Source organism: Pholcus phalangioides, unplaced genomic scaffold (genome assembly GCF_987345545.1).
Source record: "Pholcus phalangioides strain wild (caught in Gottingen) unplaced genomic scaffold, Ppha-v1.0 ptg000008l_1, whole genome shotgun sequence".
Taxonomy (NCBI): Eukaryota; Metazoa; Arthropoda; class Arachnida; order Araneae; family Pholcidae; genus Pholcus; species Pholcus phalangioides.
Genome location: NW_028301601.1, coordinates 59,590,298 through 59,611,457, shown reverse-complemented (window position 1 = coordinate 59,611,457; position 21,160 = coordinate 59,590,298). Strand labels below are relative to the sequence as shown.

Sequence of the window (21,160 nt, the reverse complement as noted above, 5' to 3'; positions counted from 1 at the left end):
GGTAAAACAAAACAAGAACCAACCTTTGCTGCATTGGATAGAGCAGTAGATGAGTCCCTTCCTCGGAAGAAAAGGTCGCCCCAGCAGCGGCCACTGGCAAGTGTGGCACCTGAAGCACTCCTCGGTGGCGTGCCAGTGCTGACCCTCGTGTGACATCTGACCCTGGTCCACGCCGATCGGATCCCCGCATGTGTCGCAGTACTCGGCAAACATGGCGTCGAAGCAGTGCAGGCAGAAAGGTCTGCCCTCGCGCATTATATATCGCTCTCCGCCGAGCTGTCTGTCGCACTCGAAGCAGCAGAAGTGCTTCATGTGCCATGCCCTGCCCTCGGCTTCGGTGCATTCGTCGGCAAATATGATCTGGGGAGAAAAAAAAACCGATAAACATCAATAATGACACTAGTTTTTATGGCAGTATCGAGATAACTACCGCCAAAAATGTTGGTTTTACTACGCCTGTGTAAAGTTTAACAATTTGCAAAGAGTTCCGGACAAGTAACTACTATTATTAAGGCACTTCTTGGTGAAATTGGACGTGATCCAATTTCTCGCCTGATCGACGTTACAAAATGGACATTAAAAAGCATCATGCTTGCGACAAATGGCGATTTTGATTCGATCTCGAGTTTCCATTATACGATAAGTATGACAAGTTCGATCATGTTGTTATTTTGGATATGGAGAATGCGCAATATATATCAATCATCTCTCTCTCTCTCTTTCTATCGTGCTATCATTCAGATGGCCAGAATGAAATCGGGAAGCATAAACGCACAGGACGAGTCGTTATTTCTAAGTTACGGCTGATTATTGTATATAATGGAGAGAAAAGTGGACCGCGCGAAATGATACTGCAGATGCAGAGGCGTACGTACGCAAGGGCGGGGCAAAGGGAAGCCCGTGCTCCCTCCAAGCTTACCAAAAATTAGGGGGCAAAAAATGAATATTTCGGTTAAGAGAGAGAGAAAAAAAAAACAATGTGCTTCGAAAGAAAATGCCTCCTATATGCTATTTTAATCGATTCCTGTTAATTCAAATGCTTTTTGAAAGGTGGTAACTAAAAATTTCTCTGGAATAACATTTTTGTGCCTCCCTCCAAAAGTCGATCCCGCGTACGCCACTGATCAGATATATACTCTTGTGGAACAAGAATAGCGTATCTTACAGAATTTGGAAGCATATAAGTGTGCTCTCTAACCAGAGACGCACCTAACTATTTTGCGGTCCCCTAAAACTGATTTTCCCATTTCCCCCAGTGTCCGTGGCACCAAAGTGCCCAGGTTCATTTGGATATTTTTGAGGCTCTACCTGGCTAGAAATGCTTGTCTGTACAAATTTACACGCTTACTCTCGAAATTTTTAACCGGATCTTATTTTTATGAAGCCCTCGGCTCGTGCCCGAGAAGGCCCATTCGTTAAGACGGCATTTCACACTGGCACCTGAGAATGACTATCAAACGACTATTTTTCACGGTAATAAGTAATGCATTCGGCAATAAATTTTGACAATAGTTCCCGCTGCCCGGCGAAAATATTACAGGTGTCTCTCCAGGGCCGCTGCTCTACAGTATCTGTATGCAGAGAATCGTAGTGGAAGGGTTGTAAGGGCTAGAGAGAACCAACCCAGGGGAGAAACTGAATACTCTTTCAGCCGGAGTAAGCGCCCATTTTACCTCCCCGGATAATTTTGTACGAAATTTTTAGTGATTCATTGAAGGAAGAATTCAGCACCCCCCCCCCTTCTTTTGATCCAGCGCCCGGGACACCAGATACAGTATCCGTATGCAGAAAACCGTAGTGGAAGGACTACAGTACACACCCCCTGGAATATTGGAGGGGGGGGGGAGAAGCCAGTCAAAACTCTAGTCCTGAGGGTTCTATGTCTGAATATTAAGGACTCCCTGTCTTGGATAGAGGTTTAAGCTATTAAGTACTTTGTTAAGAAGTTAAAATCAAAATATTATCTCAAATATTTTTATCCCTCTTTTTGCGGGCCCTAAAATATGGCGGTCGCACCCTTCGCAAATGCTGAGGCCCTGCCATTAACTGGTAATCTCTATTAAATTTTCAGGTTTGGTATTTAAGATGCATATAAAGATGATTTTTAGCTTGATTTCGGAAGAATTCAAGCCCTTTTTTTAACATGATACCTAAAAGCCAAAAAAAGACCACCAGACTTCCAATTTGCCCCCTCCCCCCCGCCAGTAAAGGAATGGTCACAAGTAAAGCATTTGATCCTATGGGATGGCTCAGCGGAGATGGGTACGATGAGTTAAATAAGTTTCTAAAACTATCGAGATTAGACCAGTACTTCCCAAAGTGAGCAAAATCGCCTCCTTGCCTCCGATGGAATGGCTTAGTGAATAAAACATAGGTTTTATAAATAAGTGAGCACCGTGGTGCTTCCCAGTGCCGTGCCGTCTTAACTCTTGAGCCCACCCAGGTACGGCCCGGAGCTTTAGTTGAATGGGGCTCTCGATTATTCGGTGCTACGACTTCAAAGAGTGAGTACAATATGTATATTAGTAGGCATAGAGATCCAGCAAGGTAGAAGGACCCTGAACATCACTTTGTTTGAGTACCAATGGTGCTTTTAAGGAGGCTCTGAAGCATTTAGGACAGCACTCTCTCGATTTCACTTTTATTCTCATTCATTTAATTCCGAAATTCTCTAAGGTCCGTGCTATCCGAGTTAGGTATGGCCCATATTAGCTCGGATAATCGGGATCCTACTGTATCTATGTATCGTAAGTTTTGCAGATGTGTTCGCGTAATTTTTTTATGCTGATTGAAAACCAGGTGATGCCATGTACGATGGACAAAATTGGTTCTTGTTCCTTCCAATGGAAGATCTCAACGCTTGTGTCGAACGAGAAACTTTTTTTCTTCAAGCAGATTGCTTCGAAGACACGAGACGGCGGAAAGAAAAAAAAAATGGCGCTTTCACCAATGTGCATTTCACTAACCCGAATTGATATGACACACACGTAACCCGGTTACCATCGACAATCCTGACAGGCGTCGAAGAAACTCACCTCGTCGCATGCCGCGCATCGAGGCTTGAGGCTTTCGGCATGATGTCGGCCGCAATACAGCTTCCCTTCCCTGTAAAAGTAGATCAAGTCGACGAGCAGCTCCTTGCAAACGCAGCAGACGAAACAGGCTGGATGCCAACATGCGCCCGGACCCGCCCTTGAAGCGAAAACTGCGATGTCACCCGTCGACAACAGATCTTCACACTGCAAATAAACAAGAAAAACAAAATAAAATACCGTAAAGAATTCGTGCAATGTTAAAACACACACATCATCGCGGCTAAGTTCATGCGTGATATTCCAAAACTTTCATCAGAAGCTTCCTGTTTTTTTTGGCCACGGGTTACCACCCTCAAGGGTTGGGTTATCACGTACGGTAGCGTCACGTCATTATCAAGACACACATAATTGCTTGATGTCCTCCAGTCACATGAACTCATTCCACAAGTAATTATCTCTCTCTTTTCTATAAGAAAAAAAACACAAATATAGATTGGCTTCCTCATGCCATCATGGAGCCTTGTCTTTTTTGCTGATTTCGATTACTTCATCGAAAATAGAAATCGAAATTTCTCCTCTTCGGATTCCGAACTCAGACCATGGGCTCGGTTCGGTCGATTACTGACCTCCAAGTACCAAGAAGTGGACATTGTTTAAGGTTCGTGTAACTTGTAAAGCATTGAAGCATAGAAATGTTTGCTTTGATAACAAAAGAGCATATTCATGAGATGCTGGCAATTGATATGGCGGTGCCATGATAATTGACTAACTATCAAAACGCTGAGTTTCAAATTCCATCTGTAATCAAGGTTCGATCAATTTCAACTTCTAGGAAGCATAAGCTTCTTGGCAAATTTCTTTATTCACGAATAGTCATTGTATGGAGAGCATAGGCGTACGCAGAATATTTTCGAGGGAGGTTTCCGGTTTTTTTCCTTCTGAGGAGGGGGGGGGGTTACTTTTTTTTCCTGCAAAATAACACAATAATCTTGGCTCAGGAAGGCAGGGGGGGGGGTGTTGTTAGAATCACTCCCCCCCCCCCTCCCCGCGTACGCCAATAATGGAGAGAAGCCATTCTATGAACATTCGTTATGTGAAGATGAAGATAGTGCAGGGCCGTAACTAGCATTTTTTCTGCAACTTTAAAATTCGATAATTTTATAACACGGTGTTCTTTGTTCCCACCTATAACTGCCGCCCCTTAAAGTTTTCTATCTGGGGCAACTGCCCCTTCCCCAGTTCCGGCCCTGAGCTAGTGTCTTCACTCTGTGAACATTCATGAAGAAGCTTCGTCTTCACAAGACTGGCTTAGGATCGTTTTATGAAGATGAAGCTGGCTTGTATGGAAAATCGCCACGTGAAGATGAAGCTGGCTAATGAAGGATTGTCATGTGGAGATGAAGCTATCCTACAAATACAAATTGTCACAACAGACAAATTGCCCAAAGAGGGAGGGGGGCGGGGGCAGCTGAAAAAATTATGCTTATAAAAAATATGGACGTCAAATATAACCATAATACACATAATACTAGACACATGCTACTTCACGGAAGTTGACCATGTAAAAAGAAGCAAGCTTACGGAAGTTGGTGATGTGAAGAGAAGCTCCACCCAAAGAGAAATGAAGGCTTCTCCTGTAGATACAAGCTACCTTCACGCAAGTTGACCGAGTAAAAGAAGTTAGCTCATTAAAGCTATGAAAGCTCATTAAGCTTCTGAGCCCGACGTAATTCGTACTGAGCGATACGGAGAAGTGAAAGATTTCATTGGAATTGGTTGGGCATAAATTAGTAATAGTTGTTGATAATGGAAGCGAAAATTATATCGAAAAGAGGAAGAATCCACCCTCTTCATTTTGCAGGTGCCCAAAGCAAGGATTTCTCTGGGGGGTGAGGCACATCTCTTCCCTATTTAATAAATATATTTTCCACCGCAGAAAATTTTTCGATCCCTGGGCCTCTTGGAATAAGCTTTCCTTGTCAGTCTCCTCCACCAAGTTGAGACCGCGAGAAGAATGCAATTATAGTTTCATACGAGCTTTGAAGCTCTTCAGTGATTACTACCTCAGTTCCATCTTTTGAAGCTAAACAGATCACAAATCAGTACGGGAATACAACCTACTAGGCCATATTTCAGGCATAATCTCAACAAAAATCAGAACCTCTTTTCATCACCGAATAAGATTCCAACGAATAATGATAGTATTCATTTCCCCCCCTCCTTTTAGGAATCTACATAATAGGCATTATATTGGAAAGGAACTCCAAAATGGCCTCCTGTCATTTCAGATGGTTGCACCTTGACAGATTTAAAAAAAAAAAAAAAGATCGGCAAAAGTTCCAACCCACAAAGAGTCTCAACGAGGAAATACAGTGTCGGGCCGAACCTCCAGGAATCGAATCTGCGCAGGTCCCTGCCTGATTCATGGCCTTTTTCACAACAACAAAAAAAAGATTCATTATTTTGAGGACCTTTTCTTCTTCTCTTTTGCCAATCACTTTTACTTATTTTTCATTAAAGAGGCGAGATTGCCCAAAGAAGAAGGTGGGGCCCTTGGAAGTTCTTACATAAAATTGCCATTGCCGCTGCTGCTGAAGGTCGTCTTCATCAAAAAAAAAAAATTCATCGGCGCGTGGAATGGCACGCTAATGGCGGCCAAGGCAGTAGCATCCAGCCTAAGGGGGGGGGGGGATTTTCTACCGGGCCAAGAAATAATAATAATGATGATGATGATGAAAAAAATGAAAGAAGTTAATTGCGGACAGGCCACTGTAGAAATGGCAGAAGCAGCAAATACCATTCAGATGGCAAGAAAATAGGGGCGAGGTCCTCTCGCTCTCAAGAACGATGCGTATAATAAGCCCCCAAGAAGAAGACAAACTGTCTATGGGAGGAGTGGCACCAAAATGTGGATGAGATAGATGCCACTGGTCTTCTCTATCTCTTCTTTTTTTACCTATTGCCTTCTTGTCCATGACGCAAGACTATTCTATCTCTCATTATTATAGGTTGTGCATTCTCAGGTGAATGAAAATATTGTAAGGGGGGGGGGGAATTTTATATATCGGAGTTATTCTTCTGGTTATAAATATTTTTTTGTGGTGATTCCATTGAAATAAGACTTTCCAAAAAAATGATGGCAAAATGCTGTAGATTATGATCCGGAACCTAGGGCCGTTGAACTCTCTTCTGTGGTCTGTTTTATCGATCGCATTGCATTCACGCGATGTTTTGACGGCAATATTGTCTTGTGGACAAATGGCCAACCCGCTTCGGAACTCGCGGTTGTTTGGTTATCGTCGATCCGGTGACTGTTGGTACGCATATCTCTTCGTAGAGGTACACTGCCTGGCCAAAAAGGAGCTTGTCACCTATTTTATTGCATTTACTGTAGTGTTGCCAAATAGTCAAAAAAAAATTTCCAACTAGATTCTTCATCAAAAACAACTAGAAACTGAGCTTAAACAACCAGAATTAATTTTAGCCATTGTTTAGATCAGTGGTTCTCAACTTGGGGCCGTATGGCCCCCTTGCGTTCCTGGGATATTCTAGGGGGGGGGGGCACGGGAGGAAAATCAGAAGAAAGGTGATCCCCACCACAGGTGGTGAAGGGAGTCATAGAGAGCTGTGAAGAGAAAAGCTTTAAAAGTGAAACATGGCTGAAAAATATTACTACTTCCAAAATTCATCAGATCCGTCCATAGAATCAGGGACATATTAACCCTTGAATCGATGTGGGCATGACCCGGGTCTTCATGTCTATAATGGAGGGAGGGGGACTACACTATATGGGATCTGGTACTATGACTTTCATATGAAAATCATAGTACCAGATCTACTACCAGCTAAGTGTGGAGGGCCGTCAGAGCAACGGTTGATGTGTTGGGAGGCTCGTCGATTTATCGCGCATATACGTTGGATCGTCCCGTATTTTACACAGACCCTTTTTACCATATAATTTGACTCCTGGGAGAGATGATAACCCATCATTTGAATCCGTATCTAGCCAGGATTTATTAAAATTTCATTCATAATAAAAAAAAACAAAAACAGAAAGTAGTTCACTCTTGGATGAGGGTAGAGGGGACCCTGGATAGGACAGGGGGCCACGAGGAAAAAAATGTGATCCATAGGGGGCCATGAGCTGAAAAAGGTTAAGAAACACTGGTTTAGATGACGATGCATAGCGTATTTTCACGCAATTTAATAATACTGCAGACCAGTGTTTCTTAACCTTTTCTTGCCCGAGGCCCCCCTTTGAACCATATTTTTTTTTCTCGTGGCTCCCCTGTCTTACCCAGAGTCTTCGACCCTCATCTAGAAGCAAGATCCTTTATAAGTATTGAATTGATTTTTTCAGTGAATTTATACTGAGCGATAAGTTTGCAAATAAGATTGGCCTCCAGACCACTGGCCTAGACTTTATTGAGCTCCCCCGCTAATCCGAGTTCTATTCAGGATCGTCTCAACATCATGCCCCCCTCAGGCAAAGTGATGCTATGGTAGTCCCATACTTAACTGGAAATAAACAGCCTACATATTTCTTACTTATTTTCAAAATTTATTGTACTATACAAAATATCATAAGGTGGGGTCACTTATGGACATGAGACCTCCGGGCATGACCCCTCACAAGAGTGGGACTGACAGAGCTGCAGCCCGGGGCCTGATATGGTTTTCATAATTTTTTTGTTTTTTACTCTATAAATTTAATATGGGGGGGAGAGGGGGGGGTTCCTGGGAAAAATCTAGCCGGGGGCCTGCGAAAAACCCCATCCTAGGGAACCTGCTGCAAAATGTAGGTGGTATGACCCGGGTGGGTCCATGCCCTAAGACGGCCCTGGTTTTACGGGTGGGTTATTGGATTCTGTAAGTGTATAGTCACGAATAAAAAAGCTCTACTTCTTCACACCTTAATTATTCTTTGCAGCTCTCTGCAGCCCTAAAAATCACCTGTCATGGCCCCTATCTCCATTTTCTTCCGTGGCCCCCCTTGAAGTATCCCAGTACCACTAGGGAGGCCCCCACTATATGGCCCCCGGTTGAGAACCACTGCTGAGCTGCTGAGACTACTACATAGTACACAGGACACTTGAAAAAGATTTGGAAAAACAACTAACAAAGTAAAAACAAACACTACACACAGGAGGGGGGGGGGGTGGTGTTGCGATCTGCGATAGTTTCTGTTGTTCTGGACAAGGGTCAGCAATAAAATGATGTCTGCTGAGTATTTCGGCATGCTTAATGACCATCCTTAACGCGATGTTGCGTTATGGCCACTTCGAGAATCGCCCTTGACGAAGTGGTCGAAGATTGAAGTTTTGCGAAGCTAAGTAGTGGAGTGAGTTATGATTCTATCATCGGCATCCCAACCAAATTTTAGATAACCACTACAACTAAACCGCATGTATATGCAACTCGTATATAATTTATTCTCTAGGACAGAGGTCTTCAACCTTTTTCCAGTTGCGAGCACTGCCTGTACCCATCATCAAAAGAAGAGCACTCTAACGGCAAGTTTGACATACGAATGTGCGAAAAATCGGGATGGTTTTAACCCTCAAGTGCAATTCCTCTAGGGTGTTTAACTGAAACGTTGATCAAGTGCTCGCGAGCGCGAAATCGGACACGAGTATTGAGCACTCTAGGTGCTTCAGGGAGCACCGGGTTGTAGATGCCTGCTCTAGGATATTCTAATTAATCGGAGCATGTTGAAAACAACTAGTAATGTTCGCGGAAACAATAAATTACAATTTAATGTGGAAGTTATTTCACATCAAATAGAGGAAAATAAAAACGGTTAATTCCCCCCAAAAAATTACCCATTCGGCGATTGGAATGTCACCAAATGTTGATTAAAGTACGTTTGAAATGGAAATGGGCTGGACATATTGCAAGAAGACGGGACAACAGATGAACCACAAGTATTCTAGAGTGGTACCCCCGTGGTGTTAAACGTCCGAGAAGGCGTCCCCACGCAAGATGGATTGACGAGATCAGGGAAGTGGCTAGAGTCAACTGGACGGCACAAACATCGGACAGAGCAGAATGGAAAAATTTAGAGGAGACCTTCATCCAGCAGTGGATTGAAAATGGTTGCTGTTGATGACATATTATCATATCTCATTACGTGTACTTCAACGGTTCTAATAGTTACGTACATGGGAATTATCAAAAAAGAAGCAGAAACTCATTGATTGGACATTGAACGCGATCACGCAACATCACCGTGTATAATACACAGCAAGCCAATGCTACATACACAGAATTCCGTGCTCAAAGACTAAAAAAAAAACAGAGGAAAAACACTTTTAAAAAGGTAATTCCTTACAAAATAAGGTTAAAGCCTGGCAATAAAAACGCAGCCACGAGTTCGAAGATACCATAAAAGAAAAATATTTCCCAACAATAAATAAAAGTGAGCGGAATTATCGGAACGCATTTTATACGTTATCCTAGAAATATGTCCGCTCACGAGAGGTATTTAATGGAGCAAAAAATAATAATAAAAAAATAGATGTTCGATTGGAAGGGCATGAGATGATGATGATCCCTTCGGGGATGGTATAAGATACATGCGTATTTATTCTTCACAAAGAAATATAAAAGTTTTATCGAATGTCTTAAGTCAGATGTTATAGGAGACTCTCTGATACTAAACGACGACTTATATGCGAGTGTATTAAATTTGAAAATGAGGTGTATTACGAGAACTCTTCTTTATACGGAGCTCTCGATGCATATTCCCCCCCTTAAATGCAGAAATCCGTAAATGATGGATGAGCTCTAGCTCTATAAACCGTGATATAGCTAAGAATATTTTCTCACGTATTAATGCCAACGCATAACCAGGGCTTGGCAAATAACTGGTGACTGAGATGGTAAGTTAGAGCGATGGCTCTCAACCTGGGGCACATATGATCCCTCTGCGGTCCTCGGATATTCGGGGGGGGGGGGCATGGGTGAAAATAATATGAAAGGGGGAACCGTGATTGATAGTCGGGGGTGGGGCTCAAAGAGCGGTGGAAAATTTTCAGATGTGAAGAAATAAAGCTCTCAACTCAAATATTGTGAAGGAAAGTATAATCCAGCAGGTTAGTCAAGGTCAGGTCTCTCTTAACGGATGGGAGTCCATATTGGCATTGCTCATGGATGGGGCCTCATGTCCACCGGTAGCCTACATGATGGTACTATGATTTTCGGGAGTAAGTATGCAAATATGTGATATGTTACTTCGGAAACGTACATATTTGAAATCAACTCTGCTAGTCATATCTGAACTTAAAAATCGGAAGAGAAAGTTGGCAAGAAAAGCATAAATGAGGAAAAGAAGGCGTTGTTTGTTTATTTCTGCTGTTCCATTGTTTTTTTGGCCTCAGAAAAGACAGAGCAATAACTTTCTAATTGGGTATTTGAGGCCAGGGTGTCCGTATAAAAAGTTAGTTTCAGTATTTTAAAATAACTATACTATAAGTTATTTTAATTTATATGATTAATGCTAATGTATATAAATGACGTATTTGAGGTCCAAACGTTATTTGAATACTTTTTATAATTGGAAGTATGCTTCCAGGATTAACGGTTAGCCAGTAAAATGCGGGTAAGTGACTTTCGTTACTCCCTGTATATATGAATATGAAGGGATTGACGGTCTCGAAGAGCCTGATGATATATCAGACTCGATTAATTGAACCAGATTAGGGAGTAACAGTGGTATTAAAGCTGGGGGTCCTGAGAGAGGTTTTAAGGCGGGAGGGGGGGGGGCCCTGAGCTTGAGTTCTGAGAAGACAATTAGCTTATCGTTTTTGCATTATTATGTGCTGAATACTATTCCGTGACTTTGGTTTCATTGGAAAAGGGTGTCTCTGACCTTCGTCTTATTGACACTAAGGGTTCATGTAACATAAAAGGTGAAAAACCCCTGATTTATAAGAAACTTGGAAGGACTCTGAAACCGAAATTATTCAAAAAAAAAAAAGCATATGGAAGCATATGGAATGTGTCTACCAATTCTCCAAGTAGATCTCGAAATCGTGATGTAGGAAGTTATTTTCCTTATTGAGCTGGATTCATTGGCTGACAATTGCACAGCTATCATTACTTCGGGGAAACAATCACTGATTTACCTTATCTCAAGATAAAAACGCGAAACAAACTTTTTTAGGGCATCCCCCCCCCCCTTATCATCAGCATTAATAGCTCCGTATTTTCATAAGTTACCAATCACAAGATGAATTTAAATATCCTCTCAAAATATTTCCAGATTCCACATTTTGCACAAAAAAAAAAAGATTAAAATAATGAATTATAAATTTCGTCTGAGAACGTACTCACACGGCACTCGTTCACGAAACCAACGTCCATACACCATTACTCAGAGACGGGCAGAGACAGTTTGGAGGAGAACGGTTCCACGCAAAACCGAAACTGTAGGACAACACTCTCTACAACAGCGGAATATACCACCTCATCCAAAACTGTACGTCACAGCGACCCGCCGCGAATCAGGGCGTTCAGTATACACAGGGATTGAGGAAATCCAATAATAATAATAATAATAATAAAATAAAAAAAAAGACGGAAAACGCGCAAAAAAAAAGAAGCAGCGCAAAGTATCGATAAACAGATCAATCAGACCATGGATCAACGATTCCCTAGGAAAAATAAAAGCCTAATCCTAAGTAATGATACCAAAATACGGAGGGAGAAAGAGTGAAATTGATGCGTCATCAATTACACATTGAGGATCACTCTTCTTCCCTTCAGAAGAATCTTCCGCGGATACTGTATTGGGACGAAATGACTATATCATTATGTGGCATTATTAGAATAAGAATAGAACAAGGACACCTATTGGCAAATGCTTGCCATACCCCAGGGCCACCCTTACCAGAAAGGGGGCCCGGTGAGAAAATAATAGCGGGGCCAGAGGCAACTTATAATAATTTAGGGTGGGTGGGGAGGGGGGGGTGCTCCCTTAGCACCGATTTTATACGTGAGAAAGGCAAAAGTCGGCATCCAAAAATACGTACATTATTGCAAAATATACGGGAATGCTGAAAAATATCCGTGCAAAGAAAAAACATAGACACAATTTAATGTAAATGAACAAAAACAGAAAAAAAAAATTAATGGAAATTTCAAACTGTGAGGAAAATTTGAAATTGATGAAAAAATTAATTTTTAATTAATTGATTAATTATTAATCATAACCAATTAAAACTGGGATCTAATTGAAGAAATTTCATATAAGAACTAATGAAAGTTCAGAATCGATGATAAATCGAAAATAAGAAAAATAATTGACGGAGATAATTCCAGCACCCATGGAAATTCAGAATAAATGAAAGAGATAATTTCAGAAATTTTGAAGAAAATTCAGGATAAATGAAAGAGATGATTCAAAATTGATGAAAATTCGGAATAAACGAAAGAAATAATCTTCTAATACTATATATTATCTATATACTAATATAATATTTAATACTATAAATAAAATATGTAGAATAAATGAAAGAATTACAAGTGAAAGATTCAGAATAAATGAAAGAAATATTTCCAGAATTCATGAAAATTCAGAATTCTAGACTAAATGAAAAACTTAGTATCCCAAAATAGATGAAAATTAAGAATTTATGAAAGAATTCACTGCTACCGTAAGTGCACGGGGCCCAGTGATACTACAGCTGTCGCACACTCACAAAGGCGGCTCTGCCATACCTTTAGCACAGTCATAATACATTTTTATATACGAAATAGATTTTAGGAATGATTTTTGTGGATGATATTTTGATTCCTGAAGGATCGAATACGGGCGCGGGGGGGAGGGGGGTGTCTTCAATGCATAGCCGCACGTGGCCTTCAAAGCGTTTTCGCAGTGGCCCGCAGACGAAAAGGTAGGCCTCAAGTACTGTAGTTGCCGAGATAAACGAAAAAAACTTCAATGAAAAACGTTTTTTCAGAATTGGTGAAATAATTAATTTCAAATTTACTTTTAGAAAACATTTCTGTACGAGAGAAATAATATAAAAATTAATTAGGAATAATTTTAAAATTAATTAGGAATAATTTTAAAATTAATTAGGAATAATTTTAAAATTAATTAGGAATAATTTTAAAATTAATTAGAAATAATTTCATAATAATTGAAACAAACATTTTTAGAATTATTTCAATAAATAACTTTAAAATTGATGAAATGAAAGGTTTCAGAATTTAGTGGAAAACAAGTATTTTGCAATTCATATGAAAGCTCATAATACATTAAAAAATATTTTCCTAATTGGTGGAAATAGTTTTTTTTAAAATAATATGTAAATCAAAATTAATTTTAGTCAAGTTTTTTTAATCAAGTGAAAAAAAATTCATATTTAATGGGAAAACAACCTATATAAGAATTGATGGAAATTAATATTTAATAGGAAAATGAATTAAGATTCACATTTGACGCAAAATAAACCTTTTGAAGTAAGTAAACCTAATAAAAATATCCAGTAATATTTTTCGGGAATGTGTGTGTGTAAAATATTGATTCTGGCATTCGATATTTCGTGCTTCATATCCCACTGGCATGTACTTGTACATTCTGGAAATTGTTAGTTTCGTTTACTACCTGAACAGTTATATAAAATATATTTAACTAGCTATATAATACACGGCACTGCACGGGTTTTCTTCAATTACTGAGAGGATTGAAAAAGTGGCAAACCATTGTAAAGGCATATAGACACGTTTGAAACGCATTGCTAGGGAACCACGGTAACCAAAGCAAACGTTCCGAAAGTGATTGTTGGGGCCCAAAAACCATTGTTGCCCGAAAGTTTTTCGCTCATTTTGGGCATTTGCCCTGCTCTGACGAACTTTTAAAGTAGCCTAGCCTATCATTCAAGTCGGGTCCTATTTGGTGTATATGCAAAATTTGGCTACGACGATGGATCTCTAAAATTGTAGGTTTGTATAGAGAAAGCACACGCGCGCGCGCGCGCACACACACACACACACACACACAGAGAGAGAGAGAGAGAGAGAGAGAGAGAAATCAATTTTTTTATATATAAATATATAAAAGATTTTACTTTGTGATTCGAATGAAAGAAATTATAATTAGTTATAGTAAATACATTTGGTGTAATGGTCTATGCATATTTGTTGTACATAGTATTAATGAATTAATCAGACATGTTGACACGAAGAAAATATTTGGGGGGGGGGGTAACCAGGCGTCCCATATAAACGAGACTCAGGGAAATACGCAAAAAAGAGAGCTTCGTCTTGATGAGCTTCGTCTCTCACCTGATAAATGTCATTGGGATGCAGCTGAAGTGGCCTAAGCTCTCCAGGTCTGGTGCCTATTGTATTAAATCTCTTGTAAAAATGACTTAAACACGCGTATTAGAGCAGTAGATCTTTCGCAATGGTTTTATTGTAATAATCCCAAGGGCACACTGGCAAGAACTGGTAATGGAATGACCACATCCAGCGAAATTCGGTTACGATGACTTGAAATCTTGTCATAACCAAGTTGTCGTGACAACCGAGGTTGGCATTTTCCAAGACATTTTAAATACGAAGATTATGCTCTTACAATAATGAAGTTATTCCACTATGTTTATGATGACCATATTTTATCGAGAAAAATACGGGAATAATAAACACGGGGCATCATCAGCTCTCGCCAAAAATGTTTTCAATTTTTGGCAAAACGCCAATTATTGTCCTTAAATAACACGTTTGGCTTGAAATAAAGTGCTATAGTAAGTCCGCAAAAAATTTTCAAAATTATTTTACACCGAAAAAAGTTCTACACGAGAAATATGCGAGGATCTTTGCATCTACTGTATAATCAAATTATTGCATTTAATAATAATATTTGTATTTAATAATAATATTCTTATATGATATAATGTATAAATTGTGCAAATTATTTTCATCGCTGATTTTAATTATTGAACTAGAGCAGCGGTTCTCAACCGGTGCTCCGCGGAGCCCTTGGGGCTCCTTGTGCGCTGTCCAGGGGCTCCGCGGAAGCTCGAGGAAAATAAAAACAACAGTAAAATTTAAAAAAAAAACAATTATAAATATTTTTAAATAGTAAAAATAAATCACTAACTTCGATGAATAATTAAAAAATTGGCCTACGGGGTTCCGCCATAGAATTTTTTAACTTGTAAGGGCTCCGCGAGTCAAAAAAGGTTGAGAACCGCTGAACTAGAGCAAGCTTCGTCGCAAAAAACGGGACATTTCTTTGGGAATATTATAGGAATTTGTGGAAGAAACGGAATCAAAGTGACGAAAAATCCATCGTTATATCCGAGGTCGTGTCGTTACATTTTCATCGACGTTATAAGCGAGGTTCATTAACATTATTCTCCATAGAAATCAACCGGGGGGTGGGGCGCCGAATGTTTAGGTTATAGCCAGAGTTTGACTTTTAGTTTGGCGGTCGCTAATGAGTCTCGCAGTCGAGATATTAATCAATGTTCTGATATAATTGCAGTTTCGTTCTCTTCACGACGACGGTTTGGTTTTTTTTTTCTACTCGCCTTATACGCATCTGTCTCCTCCATCCAACTCAGCGACTGCTCGCTGGAAGGCCGCGGTAATAGTGGACGAGTCATTCATTCTCCGGCACGGATAAAAGAACCCATAAAAGGGGACATATTAGACATGAGTCACCCTTATCGAATGAATAGTGGGGAGAGAAATGAGCCTCGATCCAAAAACCAGCTGAGCCTGGCACAATTGCCATCTCGACGGTACTTTAAAAAAAAAAACCCCACCATGATAAGGAATCGCCATTAAACCGAAAGAGAAATGTCCGTAAGTCACTTGGTGTGGGGGGGGGGGGAAACGCCCTTCCCTTGCGATTGGTCATTGTCTTTGGACCTTGTAATAACTGCGTGGATGGGAAAAAGACAAATATTCCAATTAAAAAAATAATAAAACCACCTCGATTCCAACTCGGGTATTGCTCGAGGTCTTCAGAATCCAATCATTAGCCGCCCACAGAGGAAAAATCGACACAAAATGTATCACGTGATTATGGTGGAAGTCTATCGATGATGATCATTTTAATGACAGAGTTGTGCTTCTTTTGGGTTATTTCTGAGAGGAATGTTCACGAGGTGCATGTACGGTTAAGATACGGTACCCAGTTCCAGAGCACTTAAGAAGATACGGTACCCAGTTCCAGAGCACGAGGGGCGACTAATTTCTAATGTATATATACATGACTTCTAGCAAGGGTGCACAACCCACTTTATTAGTTTGAAAACGTGTCGTGGGACAAAATAATCTGTGTGATCTGTAAATGTTTCGCGGATCACATAAGTGATTTGAAGATATGTCGTATGGGCTGCTTAAATGGTCTGGAACTGTGCCACGTATCTTCTTAAGTGCTCTGGAACTGGGTACTGTATCTTCTTAAGTGCTCTGGAACTGGGTACCGTATCTTCTTAAGTGCTTTGGAACTGGGTACTGTATCTTCTTAAGTGCTCTGGAACTGGGTACTGTATCTTCTTAAGTGCTCTGGAACTGGGTACTGTATCTTCTTAAGTGCTCTGGAACTGGGTACTGTATCTTCTTAAGTGCTCTGGAACTGGGTACTGTATCTTCTTAAGTGCTCTGGAACTGGGTACTGTATCTTCTTAAGTGCTCTGGAACTGGGTACTGTATCTTCTTAAGTGCTCTGGAACTGGGTACCGTATCTTAACCGTACATGCACCTCGTAAACATTCCTCTCAGAAATAACCCAAAAGAAGCACAACTCTGGAGACATAAATACGTTTGGGCGACGCCTGTGTGAAAAAGATCCACTGAATAGTTCTTCGCGTATTGATTCCGCCGCAACCCATATATTAATGTTTGTTTGACAGTTGACTGAATTTTTGGCGTTATTCCTGAGTAGTGTTCACGACAGTATCAAATCTAAGCACAGCATGGGCGTGGTAGCCCCGGGTCGATAAGGTACTCGCCTGAAATACCAAAGGATGTTAAGTGGTGTCGCGAGTTCGATACCCGGTTCGTCCTTGTCAGAAACTTTCCTGACACTGGGGTACAACAAAAAACGGCGATATATGACCGCAGCAAAAAATTGCTACTGCAGGGAGTCCCCCCATCGAGGGGTTAGCGCACCAACCTCTCGATGAGTATAAAAAACAAGGGTGCCGTTCGGATTCGGCAATAAATTGTAGGTCCCGGTCTAATTAGCCTTCGTGGGCAGAAAATGACCGTGGTGCGACAAAAATGATCAAATAACGACAACATGCTATTAACACCAGGTACCAATGTAAACAAATCACGAAATAGTTGAAGTAAGTATTGGTATTTTTTCTTAACCGAAATCTCGAAAACAAATACGATCGCTAATCGAAAAAAGAAACTTTTACAATGCAAAATTCGTATGTCTGACACTTTTCTGCGAGCAGAATTCATAATATTGGTATGGATTCATATTTATTTTAGGAATCGAAAAATTCAGAGTTTTTATCATCATTTTAATTTTTCGGGATAATATATATAAGTCAACATATAATTTTTTTCCCAACTCGCACCCCCGGTTGGGAACCACTGAATACACTGACGTCACGTGATTTCACGTCACGTCAGTGTAGGATCTTTCGGACTTAAGGCAAAGGTTTTCAACTTGTCAGACATAGCGTGTTGAAAAAAAAAAAGTATTTCATGAAGAGCCTCCAATAATATGTGGTATTTCGATTAACACTCTGGCGTCCGAACGGCCGACGGGGGCCCCCTCGGCCAAGGCTCCGAGCCAAACAGGTAGCATTGTATTATTTGTAGAGTTATATATCCTGTGACTATCATTCTTCAATTAAATATGTGAACATTCACTAATTTTTAATTTTTTTTTTCATCAAATTCAAATTTTCATGAATTCTTGAGAAATTATTCGTTTATCGAACGTGAACTTTTATAATTTCTGATCGGGAGAATTATTCATAGGTCGGCATTACACTATAAAAGTTTGATAAAAGTTCGTTTATAAAACTTGAAAAATGCAATCAATAGGCAGATTAGTTAAGTTTGCTCGAACGTAACAGATGTGCTTGTTGGTTACATTTTTCAAAGTTTTGTAAAAAAATTTTTTATCAAACTTTTATAGTGTAATACTGGCCATAGAGGAATACTGTACATCTGAATTTTTCTGTGCGGATTATAAACCGCTAAGTATTATCCGCATTTCACGAATAAAAATTCTAGAATGGACCTCTCTATAAGGCCGGTATTACACTGTAAAATCTTGATGAAAGTTCTTTTATCAAACTCGAAAAATGAAACCAATAAGCGCATCGGTTACATTCGAGCAAACACAACCGGTGATCTTATTGGTGGAATTTTTCAAATTTTATAAAAGATATTTTATTACACTTTTATAAGTATAATCCCGGCCTCAATCGTTGAGGTACTTTGTGAAGAGAACTCAAAAATTTTGTGTGTACAGGGCGATTATAAATTCATGGTGCAAACTTCTAGAGCCGACACAATATGACTCCTAAACAAGCATTTTTGGTCGTAGAATGTGTGCTCGAATCGCAATAGCAAAGTCGGTAGAGGGAGTTTTTAGAGAGTGCACAACAGTACTTCGCCAGAAGCAAATATATATTTCTGATGGATTTGCTGCAATACGACTGCGCACTCACTGGGACGAAGAGGTACGAGCTGCAAGAATTGTGACTAGGAAGAAAAAATCGCATAGGGGTGGAGGAAGAGATATCCGCACATAGTAAAGGAGGAGGGGGATAGAGAAAATGACAGGAGGTGTTCTGAAATATAAAGGGGTGTGATGATGATGATCCCTCCGCAGCTCTTTTTTTAAAGAGGGAGAGAGAGAAAAAGGGAAAAAACGGACCAACTTATTTGTTCAAGTCGCGCACTTCGTTGATCTACACCGCTTATAGTAGATACTATAGCCAGTTGTGGTTGAGCTGCCTTTTTCATTTCCTTTGTCTCGCTCCTTGAGTATCTGCGGTGAAGAACGAAACAATACAACTGTTTTCGTCACTAATCTCTATTCGCGTCGCCTCTTGGTCGCCTCGATATGTGCGCGGCCTTACTGCAATCAACCATTCGAGGGTGCAGGGTATTTTACTGCGGTAGGCCTTCTCATGGTTTAACTCGGGTAACGCAGATTCTACCACAAGTCATTATACAGCTTGATCATTGTTTGGCGCTGCATTGTTTGCAGCGGTTGGTTTTGCACCAACCGCTGCAATTGGTGGTCCTTGCACCAATAAAAAGCAAACTCCAATCCAATCCGAAGGTGCATATGCACCCCTCGAATGGTTTACAGCATGTAGACTATCGCTGCAAATCTGTCGGAAAAATATGATATTTGTCTTTGGTGAAGCGCTGTTGTGCACTCTCTAAAAACACCTTCTATCGCCTTTGCTATTGCGATTCGACCGCACATTCTACGATCGAAAATGATTGACACCTCAAAGTTTGCCCCATGAATTTATAATCACCTTGTATTCTTTCAGATGTTTTGAATTTCTGGTACAAGCGGAATTAATGTATAGGGTGGTCATAAAATAACGAGCCCCTAGTGGCCATAAAAATCATCGAATGCGTATGAAATTCGAGATATAGGCGTTTCAACGTATGCAATCGAGAATGAAAAGACAAATTAAACCCTAGCTCTCACGGTTACGGTCACAGCAATAAAATTTCTAGAAAATTCAAATGGTAACAATCACTTTTATGCATTGCTAAGTGATTGGCGCTACGTAAACCCATGAATGGCGTTGTAATGGTATCTGTAGCACTACAAACAACGGCGCAGTCATAGAAAGATCTTACCAAAAGGGCTGGTGCGCTAATCTCTCGGTGGGGAGCTTCGTGCGGCAGTATTGCGACCTGCATTGGTTGTTTTCACACGTTTCTTTGCCTGCGTCAGGCACCAGCGTTTATCATGCTACACAGGTACCGTTCCAAAGCCATTCATGGTTTTTCACTGCACCTATCACTTTGCAATGTATAAAAGTAGGTGTTGCCATTTGAGTTTTTAGAAATTTTGTTGCCGTGACCGTAACCACGAGTGTTAGGATTTTGCTTTTCTTTTCCTTCTCGAGCCGCTATTTAAAAACACCTACACCTCGAATTTTTCATTTGCAGGCGTCGATTTTTGCGGCTTCTAGGGCTTGTAATATCGGCAAAGTAATTTCATGACCCCTCCCCCCTGTATATACAGTACAGTACTCACGTTCTGGCACGATGAGCTGTCGCTGCTCTCGCCACTGTTCTGTTGATCCGATTGCGTGGCCTGCTGTAGTTGCTTGAGCGTGCCTCTTCCGAGGGCCTCTTTCTTACGTTGGGCAGAGAAGAGCCTGAGCTCACGCTTCTCTTCTTCGAGCAGCGCGTTGCAGTATCGGACCTCGTTGTCGTGCGGCGGCAACTGGTGCAAGAGCTGCTTGATGCGATACTTTTCTCCAACGCTGTTCACGTAAGGAACCTTGTCTTCCGGAAGAGACGAGAAATACAAGTGAACCTGCAATAAAACAAACATGAATTTAGCATATAATGAGGTTTTAAGTTGATTGAAGCAGTTAAGTTCAGTTAAAATAATTAAGCGGATATCACAGGCTGTTCTTTTACTGACTAAAACGTCAGCTTCGTCCAGGGGAGAACAAAAACAAAAACCTCTCCTCTTTCCAGATATTAGCTGCACAGTATGAAGTCCATTGAGTCTCGTAAATTTTACATAGACAATATGGACCAAAGGCGCCGGAATCTGGGGGCTGAGGCCATTTGAGCCCCCCCCCCTCCCAATAAATTTAGTGAAAAGGGGCTGAGCTTCCCAAAAATTCATGAATATACAATGGAATGCACCATTCTGCCGCCCGCGTACCTGCTTTAGTCCCGTATATACAGCACAAGTGACGATTTTCAGCCCCCTCAATGTTTTGTTCATGCCCGCGCCTCTGGGACCAATAATTAACGATCAATTTCAAACTGAGAAGCGGTTTTGAGGCTACTCTTGGACCGCTATGGTAAAGTTCGGGATTCACCTTCATTCTAGATCACGGGTTCTTAACCTTTTGTGCGCGATGGACCGCTTCTGAGAATGAGATGAAAGCCACGAATCCCTCGCGCCAATAAAATGAAGG

The 21,160-nt window shown here is 40.7% G+C and overlaps 1 protein-coding gene across 7 annotated transcripts in view; it reads right to left on the bottom strand.

Annotated features, from left to right (window-relative positions):
• Window positions 1-21,160, bottom strand: part of LOC149084670 (uncharacterized) — a 183,596-nt gene that overhangs the window by 4,772 nt on the left and 157,664 nt on the right. For all 7 annotated transcript variants that reach the window (XM_089235085.1, XM_089235086.1, XM_089235090.1 and 4 more), the window contains 3 exons: window positions 20,257-20,541; window positions 3,036-3,239; window positions 24-360 (listed from right to left, as the gene is read on the bottom strand). In XM_089235085.1, coding sequence (XP_089091211.1) covers window positions 24-360; window positions 3,036-3,239; window positions 20,257-20,541 — 826 coding nt within the window. The remainder of the gene's footprint in view (window positions 1-23; window positions 361-3,035; window positions 3,240-20,256; window positions 20,542-21,160) is intronic.